The sequence below is a fragment of the Rhodamnia argentea genome, chromosome 9, assembly GCF_020921035.1.
Source record: "Rhodamnia argentea isolate NSW1041297 chromosome 9, ASM2092103v1, whole genome shotgun sequence".
NCBI lineage: Eukaryota > Viridiplantae > Streptophyta > Magnoliopsida > Myrtales > Myrtaceae > Rhodamnia > Rhodamnia argentea.
This window is the reverse complement of record NC_063158.1, coordinates 1,742,933-1,763,965: the sequence shown is the minus strand read 5'-3', so window position 1 is coordinate 1,763,965 and position 21,033 is coordinate 1,742,933. Positions and strand designations below refer to the sequence as shown.

Below are 21,033 nucleotides of genomic sequence, written 5' to 3'. Positions count from 1 at the left end.
CGAGAGATCCGTCGACATGTATTCTAAAGGTATTGGCTTTCGGGACAAAATCCGACCAAGAAAGATCAAAAGCTGTATTACCTTATTTCAATGATGGTAACTTTTTGACTCGGAGTTTTCATTGTTGAAACAGTGCAACAAGTCAGCTTGAACACTGGTTAAACCAGTGCCTTTTATTCAATTCGATCAACTGACATATGTTGTTTCACTTAAACCTAATGGTCCAAACTACAAGATGATAGACTTTTGTATTTGAGCGCACAACAACATAAAATTCGTTGCTCCGATTTAGAACAGTTTGCGTGCAATTGACAAGAATGCAGGTATACACAAGGATGGTAACTTTTTGAACTAGTCTTATTTTTTAAACAATGTAGTGATGGGCTTGAGAATTGGCTACTAAACCACATTTGTCTAATCCAACCAACGACGTACTCGTTTGATTGAACCTAATAGACCGACTTGCACAAGGATGAACTTTTGTAATTGAGGGCCACAATAATATAAAATTCGTTGCCCGACTCAGAGTAGTTTGCATGTAATTATTGAGACTCTTGATCCAAATGTATAAAATTCGTTGCCCGACTGTTTTTTTTATGTTTTTTGTATATTGTCAGAGTTTAGAGATGGTAACTTTAAAAAAAATATATATATATATATATATATATATATATATATATCTTTTAGACTCTTTTTATTTCATGAAAAATGTAGCATTTTTGGAAAATATTTTCCAACAGGTCATCTTATGGGAAAATGACGATATTTCTCGGTATTTGGCAAAAATCTGAAAATGAACTAGAAAAGATTTTTTGCCTTTTGGTATGGAAAATTCAATTTAATTTTCCTCCTTGCACTCATTTTAATAATTATTTATTTCTATTTTTATCTTTTCTTTTTTGAATAGAATTTCTAATTATTATTATTATTTTTGTTTTATGTTTTTTTTTCTTTTACATCTTCCTTCTTCAACATCCAACCCAGGCGAGGTGAAGCCTTGGGCCTCGCCGGAATTTGGCGAGCTCAACCTCGCTCAAGCCCCGGCAACGACAAGGCCGGTGAGCTCGACCTCGTCGAATTTGGCAAGCCGGAGCCGCACTTGAGGCCGGCGAGGCTTGTCCTTGGTTATGGTCGGTGACTAGTAGAAGAAGAAAGAAAGAGAGAAAGAAAGAAAGAACAAGGAAAAGAAAAAAAAATTTAACATAAAAAAAATTAACAAATTATGATTTTTTAAATAATTAAAAAGCAAATTAATGTGAAAGAGTGAAGGGAGGACATATGAGGGAAAATATTTTCCTCTTTTTGAAAAGTGAAAAACATTTTTCTCAGTTCCGAGTTCTGAGTGTGTTTTTTATTTTGATGGAAAATGTTTTCCTTGACTTGTTTATTTTTTACGAACCAAACGTCGGAAAATCCGGAAAATATTTTCGTAGGAGGGAAAATTCAAAAAATATTTTCCTAGAAGTTATTTTTCATAAAACAAGCGGAGCATTAATTAGCGTAGAAGATTACTTGGGAGTTGATTAAACTAGTTGTCAGTTTTTCTTGTTTTAATCTGACCAATGACGTATGTCGTTTCACTGAAAATCGTTGATCCAAACGACACTCAAGGATGAATTTTCGCAATCGAGGCCACCACAACATGAAAGCTAGCTAGCTAGCTAGTTTATGACCAAAAAAAACATGAAAGCTAGTTGATGGGGGGCGGGCCCGCCTGCCCCCACGGCCCGGCCCGCCAAGCCCAAATGAGCCATCCACTGTCTGCTGATCGCCCTTATCCAGCATCCACTTCAGCCAGCTCTTACCCCCAACTCTCTCCCCTTCCATTTTCTCCAAATTCCGTCAGCCATGGCCTCTTCTTCCCTCGCGTCGACGCTCAAACCCCCATCGACTTCCCCATTTTGCCCCTACCCTCCCTCCAAGCTCTCATCCCCGCTCCTCTCCTTCTCCCACACCCTCAAGCCCTTCCCTTCCCAGCTCGATGCCGCCCGCCCACACCGCTCTCGGAGAAGAACCGCCGCCTTGGCGGCGCCGGTCCGTGCTCAGACGCTCGACTTCTCCGGCACTTTCTTCGAGGGCGGGTTGGGGTCCGAGGACGACCCGGCGTCCCCGCCCGGGTCGGGGTCGACGGCGGTGGAGGACAGGGAGGAGCTCCAGTGCCCGCCCGGGCTGAGGCAGTACGAGACCATGGCGGTCCTGAGGCCCGACATGTCCGAAGATGAGAGGCTCGCGTTGACCCAGAGGTATGAAGAGGTAATAAGTTTTAAAACTTCGCGATGTTTTAGACTTTTTAGTTTGTTCTGCTTCTTTTGATCAGGAATTGGAGGAAAAAGAAAACGAAACGATTTAACTGGAGTATGGCATGTTCTATTGCGGTATACTATATAGGTTTGATTAGTCATTAACTGGAGGAAGTTGATGATGCAGTTTTGAATTTTGGTTGGAGATTGTGCAGTTGGTTCTGCTGAAAGAATTGAGAACACACACCTCAAGATTAGTTGACTTTGTTTTTGCTGATGTCTTGTGCTGTTGCTAGTAACCCTTCGTTCTACCAAAAGCTACCCTGCAACAATCTAAAAGCTTAGATGTAGATGCAAGAAATGCCTCTACAAGCGAATGTGCAACATAACCCAGAGGGATATTAGACCAATAGCAATGAAACATTAACCAAACAGGTGCAAATTATATGCATTCGGACGAGGGGAACTTTTTCACCTGAAGGTTGCTTGCTTTTGCCAGCTCCCCTCCTGTTGGCTTTAGATTAGGAGCAGCCAAAATGCTGTTGTTTATCTGGAAGGAGCATAATTGACATGGAATTTTTGTTTATCAATCTTGCGCCTGGTTGTGATTTGAGTGCCTAATAGGGGCTTAAATTTGGATGAGGACTTTGGGCTGAAGTGATGTCATTTTGCCATTGGGGACAATGACCGTGTCTCTTCTTATTACTTTGTGAGGTAATTGCATGTTCTGCATGTTCATGACGATAGTGGTCTTGCACTTGGCTGTGAATGGAGTGCATGATAGGGGCTTAAGGAGTTCCTTCGTTGGTATAAGAATGTTAGTATGAGCTGATGGTATAATACATGATTCATTACCCGCTTCACAAGTCTAGGATAGGTTGTCTTTTTCTCAACTGAGGCCGACAGTTTTGTTGCTTTCCCATTGGCCATTTTTTCCAAGTGGATTGTATATTCGGCTGAACTGGCCGATAGCCTACCTCGTCACAGTTAACACTTGACATGAAATTGAAGAACATCTACCCTCTATAATGACTGTCATGATCCTTAAAATGAAAATGAAGAGATGAAAATTCCCTTACTTGCTCCTTGTAATTTTAAAAAAAAAAAAATTGCATTGGGTGGGTAATAAACGATAAACGGAGGCTATACTATTTTCTTTATAAATATCTTAATGCAATGGAGCTTCTGAAAAAAGAAATGAGCTGATTGCGTTCCTGACGGCTTTTTGACTAGAAGGGATTCTTCAAGGTTGATAACCGACTTGTTTCATCCAACGACACATGAAGAAGAAACGGCTGCATTATGCAATGTCACTTATTAGTTCTCTCTCTCAGTGGGAAATCTCCTCAGGTTCCCTTTCTGCTTCTAATGCAAATTTGCAGCATCTTTAGTTGTCTTCTTATCCATAGATTTTGGAGGCATGGTATTGAGGTAATGGGGGCTTAAAACGTTGACCTGTCATGTCATGATTTATTGATTTTGTTGTTCTTTCCTTTGTTTTCATGCACTTGTAATTTGAGTGTCAAAGCATATACTGTAGAAATTCGACGTAATATCTGGACATTTCAGACAAATTACCTGCTTTCTGGTGTATTTGTACTAATCATCCATTTGCATCTGCATGAAACTTTCTTTTATTTTTGCTTCTGTTACCGTACATAACACCCTTCGGTGGATTTGCTCTAGGAACTGTCTTCCATTTATAATGCTTGTGACATGATTGATATTGAAGCACTATTCTACTTCTTAACAGCTTCTATATGGTCTAATTCAGTGCAAAGTTTAGCTTAACTCAATATGTGCTGAATTTCTGTCCGTCTAAATTTTGTCTTATCTGCTAGTTGCGGTCAATGCAATGAGGTACAAAGCTTTTCTATTAACAATTTTGTTTACGAGATGTCATGTTTTCTCTCCCTGGTTATGTTGCTCCTTTTTTATGTTGATGCTTTTCCATTTCTAGCAGAGTTTGTTGCGTCTCTGTCCGGGAAGGATGTTTAGGTCTGAGCATGCTCAGAAACTGCCTATTGTTGTATCACCAATGTCGCTGGATGCAAGATGAAAGGACTAATGAGCCCTAGTTGTTTTTTCGTTTTACCTTTTGTCTTTTGGGAGAAGCTTCTCAAGTGACGGTTCAAGTTGCATGCATATCACTTGCTACTTGCTAGTGTCATGAACTTGAGTCGTTTTTGCTAATGGTGTCCATTGTTGCAGCTGCTTGTTGCTGGAGGCGGCATGTATGTTGAGGTTTTCAACAGAGGCGTGATTCCATTGGCCTACAGCATCAAGAAGAAGAACAAAGCAGGGGAGAGTAACACCTACTTGGACGGTATCTATCTCCTCTTCACCTATTTCACCAAACCTGAGTCCACTGCAAATCTGGAGGGTACCCTGAATGCCGATGATGATGTAATCCGGTCATCCACCTTCAAAATAAGGAAGAGGAAGTACTAGTTATTTTTGTAAAATCACGGGTCTCTAGCCAGAGGTGGAACGGTAGCAAAATTCTCCCATGCTATTGATTTTACTCATGGTTCTGTTTTTTCCAACTGTTTTGGTCCGGCATTATATCTTCTTCTTTCCGTCGTGGGTCGATAGAGGTGGGCTGGGGAGCAAGATGCATGAAAATTTATGAAAAACAGCTTGTGGAAATTATATCGCACACCAACCAATACAACTAGAGGGACAATGAAGTTGGTTGCATTGTCAAATTTTTGCACTGAGGAAACTGTTGTTATGTATGTTTAGTGCATAACGAGGCAATATTAGGTGGATTTAGATCAGGTCTTTCTCATTCAACCTTAATAAGACACCTGCCAAGTAACATGTAATCATGCCCTAAGGAAAGCTCCCCAAAAATGTACTTTCTGAAGTTCAATTCTCAATGTTTGCAAATTTGTACATCTCTCTTTTTCATCGCTCTCTTAGTAGAGGCAGATGCGAACTAAACAACAAAGCCGCACGCAATGACGTAACACCATCCGTCGCGTGAAAGGTGTCTCGGACCATTTATGGCACGAGGGCTTCATCGGATCAAATGATTTCGCACATAAAATACCTCCTAAAGGTTGAAAAACCTCGTAGACAGCTAGTGTCCTGATGATCGCCCACTGACCAAGATCTCCGAAATTATTTGGAATCTGGCACGGGTGCCTGAGTGGGAAGGCACTAACCATAAAAATTAATGACTTCCTAATCGTTTCTTTAATCACGAATGTTCTACGGGACGGCTCTACAACTTGACGATAAATTATTTTTTCCGAGTACACACACACACAACAAGGCCACAATCAGAAATGTCGCGATCCAACAGTGGCTGGACTGAACCCTTTTCAACTCCCAACATGATCGTCGTCACCTGCACCATCGGGGCGAGTATTAAAAGGGGTAAAGTGGCAGGCACTTTTGATTATGGTGTTATTATCCATTGTTGCTGTTGTTGTTGGTATTATTTCTCAATCAGAAAAAAGGGGAAAAGGGAAAAGGAAACGTGGGCGAGAACGAGAGATGCGCATTTCAGCGTCGCACAAAGAGAGAGAATGAGAATGAGAACCCAGACTTTCAGTGGGTGTAGTGCAGTTGTAGATCTTATCTCTCTTTCCCACTAGGAGAGAGAGAGAGAGAGAGAGCTTTTCATCACAGTGTCGAGCTCTATCGATCGATGAAAAAGGTAGGAAACGTACGTGCTCGCCATCGATCATCGGCAGCTGCTAAATGAGAAGCAAACACAAAAAAAAATGGAAAATTGTTAAAAAAAGTCCCAAATCTATTGTGCATTTGCCAATTGAGTCCTAAATCATTTTAAATTTTGCTAATTGAGTCCATCCAATCAATTTTGGCTGGAAATCGCCGACGTAGAAGCTGGTCATCATATGTGGCACGGTATGTGGATATTTTTTTTAGTAATATTATAGTATTTTTTTTTCAAGATTTTCATTTATTTATTCTCTTTTTTTCTGATTTTTTTTTGTTCTTTTTCCTTGTTCATTTTCTTTTTCCTTTTTTTCCTTTGTCGGCCTCAAGCAAGGGTTTAGGATTCAATTAATAAAATTAAAAAAGTTAAGGACTGAATTGGTAAAAGTGCAATAGATTTAATATTTTTTGGATAAGTTTTTTAAAGAAAAAGACAGCAACTAGGGAGAGTGCGAAAGATACCATGATACGGCAGAAGACTTGAGTGAAGTCATCTCTTGGTGGGTCTCATAAATCAAATCACTAAGGGCAAGATCTTTTGGTTTTGAGTTGAGTTGTCAATGGATTAACATTCGGAAGTAAAGAGAGGACGAGGTCATTTTTGCTTAGCTAGGAGGCTTAAAGGGAAAATTTAGACGGTGATTCGCGTAACTTCTCCACGGTGATCACAACCCCGTGAAGATGGATAGTTGCTCCTCCAGAACTGTTCGAACCAATTCGAAGACGTTCCTATCTTTATGCACTTATGCCTAACATATTGTTAGCGTAATTTGCTTTCATAACTTATACCGTTTTAGGGTCTCCATCCTTTGATTTCGAGAGTTCTTCGATATAACATATGACGCTTGCTTCTTTCTCCGAATGATATGTCAGTTTACCATTATCCAACATGGTGGTGCGACTTGTACAACGATGGATATTGATCGAGTTATTTGCACGGGAACATGGTGAGAGAAACATTCTTTGATCCTTCCAATCATGACTAATGAAACACCAACTTGATCTAGGCATTACGTGATATTAAGGCTTGCACTAGTCGAAGTAGAAGCTGACACTCTTTCCAGGCGATAGCTGTCCAAATGGGATGCCTCTCCCTAGGCCTGTTTACTCTTCAATACTGAGCTTTTGCTGATAAAGAAAGAATGCTTTGAAAGATATTTAGAAGGTCAATCTGATCGGACATTCACTTTTTTGAAGTAGTGCGTGGGCCGGTTTCTTCAATTGTTTTTATGCAGGATAAGTTCTCCCAATTCTATTGGCACAGGGAAGAGGGGCCTTGGCTTGGCCCCAACACCCACCTCCTTTTTCTTTTTTGGTTCAATACTTTCATAATTAGTTCCAAAGGAGATGAAAATGGATGTGTGTTTTGCCCAAAGAGTTATCAAAAAAGTCATAAATTTATTGTAATTGTGCCAGTTCAGTCCCAAACCTTTTACATTTATATCAATTCAGTTCATCGACCAATTTTGGCCGACCGGCGCTAACGTGAATTTTTTTTAATTTTTAATAATTTTTCTTTTCTTTAGTTTTTTTTCTTCTAGACTTAGTCCGGGAGGCCGTTGCGGCCCTCGCTTGTGACCTGCTCAAGGTGAACAAAAACTAAAAAAAGAAAAAAGAAAAATAATCAATAAATTATTTAAAAAAGTCAACGTTAGTGCCGATAGTGCCACATTAGCGATTTCCGGCCAAAATCGGCATGATGGACTAAATTAGCACAAATCCAAAAGGTTACAAAATTGAATTGGCCAAAAAGAAGTTTGTGACCGAATTGACATAATTGTAACAAGTCTAGGATTTTTTTTACTAATTCTCTCGTGTTTTGCCTATTACTCAACTTATGGCGTGTTGATTGAATTATAAACTGCAGAATATATATGACAATTTGAATCATTCGATTTGCAATGGATCGCTTGTAAATAAGAGTTATTCGAAAGATGAACATATGTAATTGCGCCCCCCTAAAAAAAAAGAGATAAGAAAGATGAACATACGTTCTCGATTGGATCATCTTTTTGACCATGTATGAACCAATGCCAGAAAACAGTTAGGGAGGTTAGGTCAACATCTACACGAACTTAACAAAACCTTTTGTCAATTGGAAAACACATAATGCCTACCTTACACATCCCACTTTTTTTCTCTCTCTTTTTCAAGACAGTGCCTACCTTGAACTACTTGGGTCAACTTAATGGAGACCAGAAAGGCAAAAAAGTATTGCCTAACTCGAAGGACTTCTCACGTAATGAATCAAATCAATAACAAAACCTTCATTTGAAAAATTGTAACAAAAATCTGCCTTTTACTTGATAGCTTGGTCGATAGTCTCCATGTCGATAACTTTATTCTTGACCCATCGAAGCAAATTGTAACAAAAATCTGCCTTTACTTGAATGGACATCAATTGTGCTGGAATAATCGATGGAATCAAGTTGGAGTTGTTACATCCAATCAGATGCTCTTGCATCATCAACTGGATTAATCGGCAAGGTCTTGGGAGTTGATCGATAGAGCTTGATACTCCCGCATCAAATTTAGAGGTTTAGGTATAACAATCCGCTTACTTAAAGATTCATAAAATATCTTACAAGCCCCAAGAGCCTATTAAGATAAGACCTTTTGCCTGAGCTAGTAAGCCTTATCCGAAGCAATTTACATGCAATTAGTGAGTTTGATACGGGTGACCTCTACATGCAACCAACTGTACCAATCCCGAGGGTTTTTGAGCTTGCTGTTTTGTAGCTCTTTAGTACAGGGAAAAAAACATAGATACTTCGGTTGCTTCACTAGTCACTAGGCAAGGTCCATCCAAGTCAATAATCATTTCGAACTTCACTCTTTCTTTGGCCAAAAACCAGTAAGATCACTCATTACTCCGTAAGGTCCATTCAAACCGATATTTATCTGGAACTTCGAATTTGTAACACTCCTCACCCGACCATTCGTTTAGTTTGAGTCATAGAGAATGTAAGACAATGGCGTGTTTTCGAAATGCCTCATACTTCCTCGTAATCTAGGTTCTTAGATGCATGAACTTGCCAAATGATGGATTAACATGTAAACTTATAAAAACCTAACTAGCAAAGAATCTACCTCATCCACCATAATATCTCATCATAATTCGAGACCAACATCTTCCTACTTCACTTCTCAAGAGACAATTTACCAAACCACTTTGGCGTTTAAAGAATCTACTTAGCTAAGCATACGCAAACCAAAGATGTGTACTTTTCTCCTTATTCAAGTTGGGCAGCCAGAGTCACTAACATAATCACAAAGTTAAAATATTGTTAAAGCAAAAAAAAAATGTTAAGATGGGATTATGCTGTTTAGGGCCATGCCTAGAGAATGAGGACAAATGGGCTTCAGTGGCAAGTGTGAGGGCCCATCTCATAGTGGTGACTCACTGGCCGAAGTGTGGCAGCAGTCCCATCAATTTGAAAAGCACAGAATATATACACCATGTTCCACTTCCATTGATGTCGAAGGCTCTTCCCTTGGCTTCCAATTTATTAAACAAAAAAGCTCTCATCTTTTAGCAATTTTCCTCGATCTTCCAAAAATCCCATAAGAAGTCATTCTATGGACATGAATAAAATTCTTTAAATTGTTTCTTCTGAACTCCGAGACGTAAAATTGGAGAGTATTCCTTGAGATAAAGGGAAGAAAAATATTTTCTCTCAATTTAGAGGGGTGATGGTGATGAATATGTAGATTCCATGTCATCTTCGAATGATTATCGTCGGGTAGAGTCGCATAGTAGCGTCCCGCGCTTGTATAAATTTTTGCATTGTCGACTTGTGCTTTGCATAATACTTTTGAACCAACTTATCCGCGATGTATTTCTGGTTTAAAGATACCATGCTCTCTCTCACTCGCGCTAGTACAAACATAGAGCAAGCTTCTTCATATAAATAGAGGAAGGAGGCCTATGTAACCTCCTATGTATTTGTCTTTAGCAGCTCTGAAGTTCACACACTTTGAGATAGATTTATTCACACAGCTTTTTTTGAACTTTTTTTTTCATTGAAGTGTGTGCGTGAGCTGTGAAGAGCTGGGATGGGTCTTCCTCAATCACCACCAAGCTCACCACCCCATCTGTATCCTCAGGCACTTCAGCTCAAGCTTTACCAGGCCTTCATATTCTCCATCCCTATTCTCTTCTCCATCATTCTCTTCTTGCTCTTCTACTTGTTCTACCTCAAGAAGAGGGCCTCTTCTCTCTCCTCTCCCCAGCCCGCCCTCCCCATATCCTCCGACCGAGCACCTCCTTACATCTCCTCGGTGAGCGCCTCTCTCTCTCTCTCTCTCTCTCTCTCCTCCCCTCTCTCATGTATTAGGCGATAGCTTAAGAATGTTGCCGAGCGCGAAACACCCATCTATCGGTCCCGTTAGTAGGATTCGGTCCTTTTCGAGTTGTATTTTTGAGACTTGAATCTCTAGCTTCTCTCGGAGATTTAAATTTTTAGATGGAATCCTAATGTTTTGCAATATGGGTTTACGCAGTTTCAGCCATGCCAATTGGGATCGAAAGGAGAGCTCGAGGACAAGCTTCCAACAGTGTTCTTCGATGAAGAACAGAGGGCAAAGGATTCGCAGTAAGTTTTGTCGCTTTACTTCATCTCGTAAATCATTGATCCTTGGACGGTTAATCATTTTGCTCCGTCATCATTTCGATCATCACACTGCGCATGATGCGTGCTTTGATTGATGCTTCGGCCTGTGATACATGCACCACGTGGCGTCGTGTCACAACCATCCACCGAGCTGCGGATGGTCCACGTAAAAAGGTGAACGACTGAGATTGACTCCTAATGATGGCCGCCGCTTTTCTTTTAAGCTGGATGCCATTGCTTAACGAAACAATTCGAATAAATAGCAAAACACTATTCAAAAACTATTTACGATCATGCCACGTAAAACAGCTGGTATCTACTTCAGCAATTTTCTGCTAAACTTAGTTGAATGAACTGAATTGACAAAATTAAAATATTTACAACGTGTGACAAGCTTATCTAATTTGCAAGGTTAGAAATGTGTTTCATGTGTCGGGCTTTACTTATCTAATATGATATCCTTGTCACTTATAAATAGAATGAATAGTTTTTTTTTCCTGAAATTTGGCTATGGACTGGATAGGGAACAAGTACAATCCCACGTGCGAGAAAAGTGTCAAAAAAATCTTAAATTTGTTACATTGGTGTCAATTCAGTCATAAACTTTTTATTGGTATCAATTTATTCCTAAACCTTTTGCATTTATACTTATTGAGTCTATCCGGCCATTTTTAGTCGAAAATCGCTGACGTGGACACCAATTGTCCTACGTAACACGACTGATGTCGACGTTGACATTTTATAAATTTTTTTAATATTTTTTTTGATTTTTTCTCTTTTCCATACAATTTTTTTTTATTGAGGGCCGATACGGGTAGCATGCCGACCCTGGCCGGCCCCAGGCGAGGGGCGCCATTGTAGCCTCGCCCGATCTAGACGAGGGCCGCAACGCCGTCACCTAGTACCGGCGAGGGTCGCTCGCCCTCGCCTGAGGCGAAAGTGGTTGACCGAGACCCTCACCGGCCCTCAATAAAATGTACGAAAAAGAAAAGAAAAAACTAAAAAATATATAAAAATGTCCACGTCGATCTTAGTCGTGCCACGTGAGACAACCGACATCCACTTTAGCAATTTCTTGCCAAAATTTGCTAGATAGACTCAATTGACATAAATGTAAAATATTTAGAATTGAATTGGTACTAACACGATAAGTTTAGTACTTTTTTGACACTTTTCCCTTCCGCCCACTGTATTTGCGGAGTCGGTTTCGAGTGCAGCCTACACATGTGACCCCAAATCAAATGAGTTATTAGATCAAGAGAATCTCACGCCGGGTCCAATCGGCCTCGCCCAGCAGGACGTGGGAGCTGAAAAGGCTCGCATGCATCTCTAGCGCAGCGAATTTGTGACCTTTTCGATCATTTGTTTTGCTGACCAGACCGATGGACAACTTTAGACCGTAGAAGAGGGCATCACATTCACGTGGCCAAAAAAGGGGGAACCGAGCCCTCTTTAGGTTGAAAAATCACAGCCCCGTACGAGCACTTTGAATCTTTGATTAGAGCCGCTCTTTTTATTGCCTTAAAAAGAGTGGTCTCGGTACATATACAAAGCAATTTCATGTCCTGTCTATCCCTAGAATATGTCCTTTCGATTTTCGGCTGCTTTTACACGATGCATCATCAGCTGACGTTGTTTAGCACGACCAGTGCAAATAGAGTTGGGAAATTTCGAAATGGGGAGCAGCCATTGCACATTGTATCATCAAATACGGCATGTTAGTTACTACTTTAGATGATTCTACTATTTTCGATTCTCGAAAAACGAATATCTTCCCATGCTAATAACTTTTTCGAAAGAGTCGATAAGTACAAAAAAAAATTATTGGTAAATTAGTTACCGATCGCCTTATTTCTCGATACGACATTGGAATTTTTCGACACTTTTATAAATTTTCCCAACTCCTCTTTTTTTTTTGCAAAATCTGTTTTAGTTATTTTTTTTACCAACTTTTTACTTATTTATCTTAGCAACACTTTAAATTTGTCAAATCTTATATAAATTTACCAATCTTTATTGGAGTTACTCGCCAATTTTTCTTTTTTGGTTGAATGAGTAATTAATTTTTAGTTAACAACTTGACAATGCTTATTTGATTCTTTTCTTAAGTACTCAATTTTTTGTTACAGTATACCTACTTTTAATTTATTTTTTTCTTTTTGAACGAATTGAAATTATCTGCTCTTACATACGTAGAGTGTGGTCGCATCTCTTCTTATCTCTTATTGTGTTTATTGTTTGTATTAATATTTTTATAAATTTATTCCTTTTTGTATTTTTTAATTTGATTATTTTTTAACTTTTATTTATTTTTTTTCCAACAAAAAAAATTTTAAAAACGAATTCTTAATTCTATTTCTTATTCTATTTACTTTTTATATGAACGCCAACAGGTGCTGCGTGTGCTTGGGAGAGTTCGAAATGGAAGAGGAGTTGCTCCAAGTGCCGTCCTGCAAGCACGTGTTCCACATCGACTGCATCCGCCACTGGCTCCACGCCAACTCCACTTGCCCTCTCTGCCGCTGCTCCGTCGTCCCCTCCGCCGCCGCCAAGTCTCAAGGCTGGCCGCTGCCCCACCAGCAAGACGGCCGGAGCTCCTCGGACCCCGCGCGGGCGCTCGTTCGTCCCGATCCGGAGCAGCCGGAACAGCTTCGACAAGAAGACGTCACTATACCAATCCGAGGTTCGAGCTCAAGTGGGGATGCTTGCTTTGGGGAATCGCAATCCGTGATTGTGGACGTCCAAGCGCTCGAGTCTTTACGAAACACGACATGAGAGGCTCTCTCGATTTCTGGTTGGGCATGGAACATGAAAAATCAGTCTCAAGTCTAAACTAGAGTAATCAAAAGTGCAGTTCATGACATTTATTAGTTCTTTGAGTAAAATTTGATTCCACACAGACACCTTACATATATATCAGGGATACATTTCGTGAGAGAGTTGCTCGTCCGATAAGATTGTTAGTTATTTCTGACCACTTGATCTCTCAATCAATGAGTACTTTATACAAAATACGTGGTGATGGTTTGTGGATCTACCATTGAGATTATAACTTTCCCGACAATAACGTCGGAAAAGCATTTCCCATTTCGTTATAACGTAAACAAAACCATAACTTATTAGTTAATCTTTCATGCCAGAGAAACTAAGGTACAAAGAAGAGATGCTATGAATGCCGAGGCCAACGTAACCTTGGTGGGCATCCTTCCCTTGTCGCTCCTTATAAACATGGCTTCGTAAATCGGCCAACAATTCACGACCCCGAAACAGGCCAACAGGATCTGCAACACCAGCCCTTCCATGTCACTGCCACTCCTCCGCGCAACCACCACCACCACCACCATCATCAGACCCCGCAAGAGGGACGCCAAGTTGACGATCGCCGCTACTGCCAGCACCACAAACATCGGCGACATGGCTCCGAACTCGAAAACCCCTTGCTCGTACTTCTTGCTCTGCTCGTCGTCCAGGACCTTGCTCGTGACATTGAACCCGTGTGTGGCCACGCCCAGGGACTTGAGCGTGTACTCGATGGTGCCGAACACATGGCACGTCAGGCCACGTATCAGATACATCCGCTGGTCGTTCCACCACCGCCGGACGGACCCGTTGTGGCCGGCCAAGACGAAGTCGGCCAGGTCTTGTGCGTAGGCTCCAAGGAAGAGGAAAATGTATAGGAGGAACCATGGTTCCGAGACCTGCGACAATGTTAACTGGTTCATGCTAAATTGGACACGACATGTACTCATGAGATCCAACTAGGGTTAGCACACCACACTTTCACATATGTACTTCTCTATTTTGGCCAATATATTTATTCCATTAACAGACGTGTGCTTCCTTTGATAGTCCTCGCCGGTACAATATCATGAATTCAACGGGAATGCTAACTGATAGAATTTTAATTAAACTGGATTTATTTAAACTAATTTCAACTAATTCAGAAAAAGTCTTACAATTGAACGCATGGTTGTCCATAATAAAAACTTCATGTGCAAAATTAACGGATCGGACCGGACTCTATAACTAAATAGGCTTACCTCAGTCCTGCGGTGTTGAACTCGACTTGAATGATTCTTACACACATTGCTTCGTGAAACCCAAGATCGAGTATTGCACTCATAATGTTAGGAAGGACAAAATGTAGTACATACCTTGGGGAAGATGGAGAGTCCATTGATAAGAGCAATCTGAGGGAGGAAGGCATAGACGGTGATGGGGATGCACCACATGGGCGAGAACGCGTAGTGCGCGTATGAGAGGCCCATGAGGAGGCCCATGGACCGGACGCCGTACGTGACCGGGCTGAACTTGGAAAAGGCCACCTCGAGAAGCCCGATGGTCCATCTCTTCATCTGGTTGAGGACATCAATGAGGCAAATCGGGGCGTCCCCCAGGAACGCCGCCCTCTCAGGGTGGCAAAAGGCTGATCTCCACCCCTCGCATTGAAGCATGTAGCCTGTGTAGTAGTCCTCCACAAGTGATCCATATCTGAACCCCACCTAAATAATCACATCCAATTTTCAATTGGGGTGAGCATGATTCCATGGAACTAGACCGCGGGGAATTGGTCCATTTTCAGGTTTCAATGGTAGGTTCCTGGTTTCAAGAACATGTTTTGATGGATAGGTTTCAGTTTCCAGGTAGGTGGAACCCGGAACCTATCTGTAATAAGTTTTGTAATTTTCTTGATATATATCTCCGTGCGATCTTAAAGTATTCCATTGCATTCAATAATGAGTGTATAACATAAAGCCACTAGTCTGAGCTTCTATTTTTAGCGTATTTAAGACCTACACTTTACTTTGTTAATGTTTCATGTTCATTTATGTGTCTAAATATGAATTGCGATCAGTAGATTATAACAACAAATGATGGTCATTATAGTTTTATCGATTCCCCGCAATTGTTTAATTAAGAATACAAGTAGAGCTCGGGTAGAATATGGAACCTACCTTGGAACCCGTGACAAGGTAGGGTCTAGGATCCAGAGTATGCAGGGGTAGGTTCCAGGTTTTAAAAAATGAGAACCTATTCCGACGGGATACGGAACCCGATACCGCCCATCCCTAATTTTCAAAACTTGGAGATATTAAAGTAATTAACCGCGAAAGATGCTGATGTGAGAGAGAGAGAGAGAGAGAGAGAGAGAGAGAGAGAGAGAGAGAGATTGCTAGGACCTGAATGATAGCTTTACCTTGTGGCCCCAGTTTGTATTGTGCTCATACTTGCATCCGAGCACCTTTTGTGCCAATGCCAACGTCTCTTCCGACCCAATTGAACCGTTTGGACAGTGCTCGGGGCCCAATTGCGGGATCTCCGGTGGCACAATTGCTGAAGGAGCACCGAACAAGCTCCGCCGTCGGAAAAAGCACCCGGACCCGCCGTAATCCGGGCCGTTCTTCATTCCGGTCGGGTTGATTTGGAACATGCGCTTCAAATCCCCACAGTATATGTCGCCTTCATTGATGCCTTGGAAGCGTTGAGGGAATTGAACATACCCAAGTTGGGGCTGGTCCGTTGAGGGGTCGGCTAAGTAACACAGCGCTCGGCGAGGCGTTTCAGGATCATTCGAGCGCATGTCACAGTCCAGGGTCAAAAGTATGGGTGCATTGGTCATGACCGCAGACACGCGGAGCTTTTATTCAGAAAAGTGCTAGAAAAATTAGCCGCTATAGTTATGCAAAGAAGGAATCCAATGGTATCTTTTAGTTTCAAGAAGAAATTTTACCTAGAAAATACACTGAAAAATATCGAACTACCCGTACAGATTAGGTGTTAGGGTCCGATGGCAAGTTACTAATGTAGTCTCATTCACATGCATACAAGCTTTCTATTAGTCTCTAGACTAGGCCGAAATTTCCATCAAGAGGGAACAAAATAGAAAAGAACTGAAGTTTCCATTACATATGAGACATACTGATCGATCAACATAGTCCTATATACATGTAATATGAGTTATTTGGAGTTAAAGAGTTTATTATGATTTCATAAGGGAGTCGTAAAATTGAAAAAGTCATAGTAAAATTTGAAATAATATTAAAAACTGTCCACGTCAACGTCGGCTAGCCTAATGGATTGAATTAGCACAAACGCAAAAGGATTAGGATTCAATTGGCAAAAAAAAAATTTATGACTGAATTGGCACAATTACAATAGGTTTAGGACGTTTTTGATCATTTTTGCGGTCTCTAGACTTAGCCGGAATTTCCATCATGAGGGAACAAAACAGAAACAAACTAGAGTTTCTATTACATACGAGACATACTAATCGATCAACAAGGTCCTATATATGTGCAATATATGTGTAATTTGGAGTTAAAAAGTTGATTATGATTTCATTTGGGAGTCATAAAATTGAAGAAGTCACAGTAAAAATGGGAATGATGAGCAAATAAATAGGAGACAAGAATTACCAAGGCATTGAGGGCACCAGCCTTAAATTGGTGGGGCACGTCCTTGCTCTTCTCTCTGGAGAGGTAGATGAGATTGGGCATCACATTTCCTGCGATGTCTCTGTCTCTGCTGTTGTCTCGCAAAATCTGCTCATAAATTACATCCATTATTAGTATATATATATATATATGAGCCCCATGTGGACTCAACATGCACAAAACCTAATGTTATGTCGTGATAAATTACAAAAAGAAATTCTAATCTATTGTATGGATGCTAATTTAGCCTTTGAACTTTTTGACAATTCATCAATGGAGTCATTCCAGTAAATTTGGACAAAAATCGTTGACGTGGACGTCAACCATCTTACGTTACGTAGCCAACATTGACGTGGACAACTTTTCAAATTTTAAAAAATACTTTGAATTTTTTTAAATTTTCTTTGTTTTTCATTGTTGCCGGCACCAATGAGGTGACCCTTGTCTAGATCTAGCGAGTGCTGCAACCTTCGCTTATCACTATTCAAAAGAAAAAAAAATTAGAAATTAAAAATTAAAAATAGCATACGAACATTTTTTTAAAAACTTTGTGAAAGTAATCCACGTCAGAATCGATTGTGCCATGTAGCACGGTCGGCCTCCGATTCACCGGATTTGGCCGAAGGACTACATTGACAAATTGCCAAAAGATTTATGACTAAATTGGTAAAACTTTTAAGACTGAATTGGCATCTTTGCAATAGATGTAACACTTTTTTTTTTTAATTATCCACATCCTCATATAACATAAACTCCATGGATTACTTGTAAAGGAGTGTATAAGTTAATTACATTTTTTGCAGCGGTCTTATGGACATTCAAAACGCGATTGGTTGGATCCGGTATTACGAAATTCTTATACTTCAAGAATTACGATGCTAGAAAAACCAAAAGGAACACATGTATAGATGGAGAGTATAATAGCTTTAATGTTGCTCTTTAGGCATGTAAAGATGATCTAGGGTTTTAATTTGAATACCTCAATGACTGCAGGATGATTCTGGCGAGTGAACTCGTCCGTCCACTTGTTGAGAACTCGACGCTCGCGATCTCCATTGATGTACTCTTCCCCTGCTTTTCCTTTCTCTACCACGTGCTCGACCCGCGCCTTCATGCTCTCGTACATCATCTACAACATTGCGGAGCCACGATTGTTTTCAATTAATTACTGCATAATTTACTTTGCATGAAATTAGTTAACCATAATTGCTATTGCAACGTCTAATCGTGACAAGAAAAAGTGTTAACAAAATATTCAACCGATTCATTCGATTTAGATCCTTACAAAGAACTTGGTCCATTTAGTTGAACTCGCTTCTCTAGCACAATTCATTTGTCCTACCTAGAGATAATTGAGGCGATCCATCCAAGTCAAAGCACAATATCGTGTAACGATATAAGTTGGAGCTGACGTGGTCTAAGACTCAAAACAGACAAACCTGTCCATTTCATGGGTATACATATAGTATTCGAAAGTCGACATAATTGTGATCCTAAGACCCCTATTTTCTTGCGAGATTACTGAGGACAGATTGCTGGCGGCCGTGGAAACTTTTGTTAGTGGACCATTCAACACTCATTCACGTGATTGTCCCTTAAGATTGTCCGTAAGCGATTCAGTCTTTGGAAGCAATACGGCAATAAGTCATCGTCGATCGCGACACGCCGAGGGTTGCAAGGAAAACAGAATCTTTAAGTGGGCAATATGGAAATTAGGGTTAGAGCCATGGATTTGGTGAGAGGGGCCACCGTAATGGTGTTAGCAATGGTCGAGAGTAGGAGGGTCTGAAGCGACGACGGGGGGCGGGCGACGCTGAGTTCGTGTTGCAGGGAAGATGAAAACCTAGTTTCCCAAACAGCGTGGAGATGAATCTAATGCTAATATAAATGGAGGATTAGAGAGACACCTGTCCAAATGATTAAGCAAGAGATTAATGAAGTAATTTGCATGTGCATGATTGATCATATCAACTTAATAGATGACCCTCTACCTAATTCTTAGGATATAACCTGAGAATGACATATTTTTTCTCTATTTTCGTGCTTCCATGTCAAGCAATCATCAGCTCTGTTTAGGTGGGATTTTTTTTACAATCCGAAGGATATTCATAGGAATTATAATCCTATGTTATTCTATCTTATCCCAATTTAAACATGCTATCAAATGCAGCTTAATAGTTTAGCCTCTTGTGATTATTATCTAATTTACCAAATTGAATTCGTCCAAGATATTTGGCTCAATCCCCATTAGAATAAGCCAAAGAAACCCTCTCTTCGAGAAAGGTCATGGATGACCAAGAAATCGATGTTCATCCGGAGGACAACTTGCCACCTGCTGGTCTTCGTTCTATCTACCAGCAGCCCTTGACCCATGACTTTGGTACACTTTTGGATTTTTCTCCCACACCATAAATCGGATTCAATATCACATTATATTGCAAGACATCTAGAGTTGGATATTTTTACAAAATTACGTTATGGAAAATTCTCTATAAGTTTTTTCCGTCCATATTTATATTTGGTCTACAACTTTAGCCCGTCATTCGCCGGTTTACACCATAAATCAGAATTTTATTTTTATCAAAACAAAAATCGAGATTCGATACCACATCATATATCAAGACATCTCGAGTTGGATATTTTCACAAAATTATGCTGTGGAAATATTTTTTATAATTTTTTCCGCACATTATATATGTGTGTGTATTAGGCCTACAATTTTAGCCCATCATTCGCATGTAGTATATATGACGTGGATTTGTGAATAATCCAAATTTGTGAGTAGACTCTTTATTTTTATTTTGGGTTGAAGTTAATTTAGAGTCTTAGGCAATATTAGAAAAATAGCAGAAGACCGATACCGTATCATTGGAAGATCCAAAATGTAGAGTAAGTACAATCTCATTAACTACGGCACTAGAATCAAATTCCACTTAAATGTTAAATTAATTAGATTATGAGCCGATCAAATGTATTAATTGGTACTTGACCATCGAATTCCGATGGACAATTAAAGTACTTGTGCATGTCTTCATGTGCTAATTTACATGATTTTGTTAATCCCTACGTTACAGGAATTGGATACTCCTGACGTGTATATGATGCTCAAATGTGGTACGCGAGTTACGGGAGCAAACGAAGATCATCGTACCTTAATCTTATCGATTTCGGTGCCACCACAATGATTGTTCGCAAAGTAAACCTCCGGGCTGCGCTCCACCAGACTCCTCTCCCGGCAAAACGGCAGCCAGTGGCCGGCGAACCTCGCCGCCTCCATGAACGCGAACATTGTCAGCTCCGACCCGCCATCGTCCGAGACGTACACCGATAGCTTCTCTGCCGGGTACTCGTATGCCATCACCGACAGCGCCGTGTTCACCACCCCCATCGGCGGCTCCTTGTGGGGGTCCGCCGTGCATATGAAGACGTCCAACGCCGGGAAGGCCCCGGTCCCTCCCACCACCTTCTCGAGGTTCTCTGGGAACTCCTCGTTGCGGGTCGGGTACAGCTGGAAGGACTGGGTGGTGGTCCACATGAAGGCAAGGACTGCATCGGCGAGGAGTAAAAGGAGGGCAGCCACGGTGGTGGCTGCGGTGCTGGGACGGAGGAGAGTTTTCACGTGGTGATAGAACAGGGCAGGGATGGCACAAGCGTATATAACGGCGAACACGCGGTTGGGAACGGCACGTCGAAGGAGCTTGTGGGAGTTGAGAGGAGGGTGGTTGGCGGTGGCTGAGGCCATGCTTCTTTTTGGAGCCACCATATTTTCTTACGAAAAAGCAATGAGTTCGGGAGTTACCTGGCTGGAGAGACGTCGAAGATGGCGTGGTCGACATATATTACCCTTATTATAGAAAAGTAGCGAAATTCATAACGTATTGCCTTAGGTAAGGAAATATGATGACTTTCAGATGAACAATTAAAATTACGCCGACAAACTTATATGCAGGTGTGTGTACTAAACTTGATTCTGACATTTCATTCTTATTGCTAAATTTGTATCATTCATGGTCTTCTCGACTCGTCGGGCTTACTATAACCTGCACGTAAATGTGT

The 21,033-nt window shown here is 40.8% G+C and overlaps 3 protein-coding genes across 3 annotated transcripts; 2 read left to right on the top strand and 1 right to left on the bottom strand.

The window, feature by feature from the left end:
* Positions 1 to 1,797: 1,797 nt before the first annotated feature.
* LOC115740771 (30S ribosomal protein S6 alpha, chloroplastic) lies at positions 1,798 to 5,140 on the top strand. Its single transcript, XM_030674357.2, has 2 exons — positions 1,798 to 2,253; positions 4,452 to 5,140. Exons 1-2 carry the CDS (start codon positions 1,849 to 1,851, stop codon positions 4,689 to 4,691), a joined length of 645 nt encoding a protein of 214 aa, XP_030530217.1. The 5' UTR covers positions 1,798 to 1,848; the 3' UTR covers positions 4,692 to 5,140.
* Positions 5,141 to 9,819: 4,679 nt separating this feature from the next.
* Positions 9,820 to 13,358, top strand: LOC115740770 (probable E3 ubiquitin-protein ligase RHA4A). Its single transcript, XM_030674356.2, has 3 exons — positions 9,820 to 10,211; positions 10,440 to 10,525; positions 12,937 to 13,358. The coding sequence occupies exons 1-3, from the start codon at positions 9,987 to 9,989 to the stop codon at positions 13,316 to 13,318; spliced, it is 693 nt and encodes a 230-aa protein (XP_030530216.2). The 5' UTR covers positions 9,820 to 9,986; the 3' UTR covers positions 13,319 to 13,358.
* Positions 13,359 to 13,364: 6 nt separating this feature from the next.
* LOC115732746 (cellulose synthase-like protein G2) lies at positions 13,365 to 20,776 on the bottom strand. Its single transcript, XM_048285246.1, has 7 exons — positions 20,129 to 20,776; positions 17,957 to 18,106; positions 16,960 to 17,085; positions 15,741 to 16,181; positions 14,698 to 15,045; positions 13,654 to 14,241; positions 13,365 to 13,447 (listed from the first exon to the last, which is right to left on the bottom strand). Exons 1-6 carry the CDS (start codon positions 20,738 to 20,740, stop codon positions 13,675 to 13,677), a joined length of 2,244 nt encoding a protein of 747 aa, XP_048141203.1. The 5' UTR covers positions 20,741 to 20,776; the 3' UTR covers positions 13,365 to 13,447; positions 13,654 to 13,674.
* Between the last annotated feature and the right edge of the window lie 257 nt (positions 20,777 to 21,033).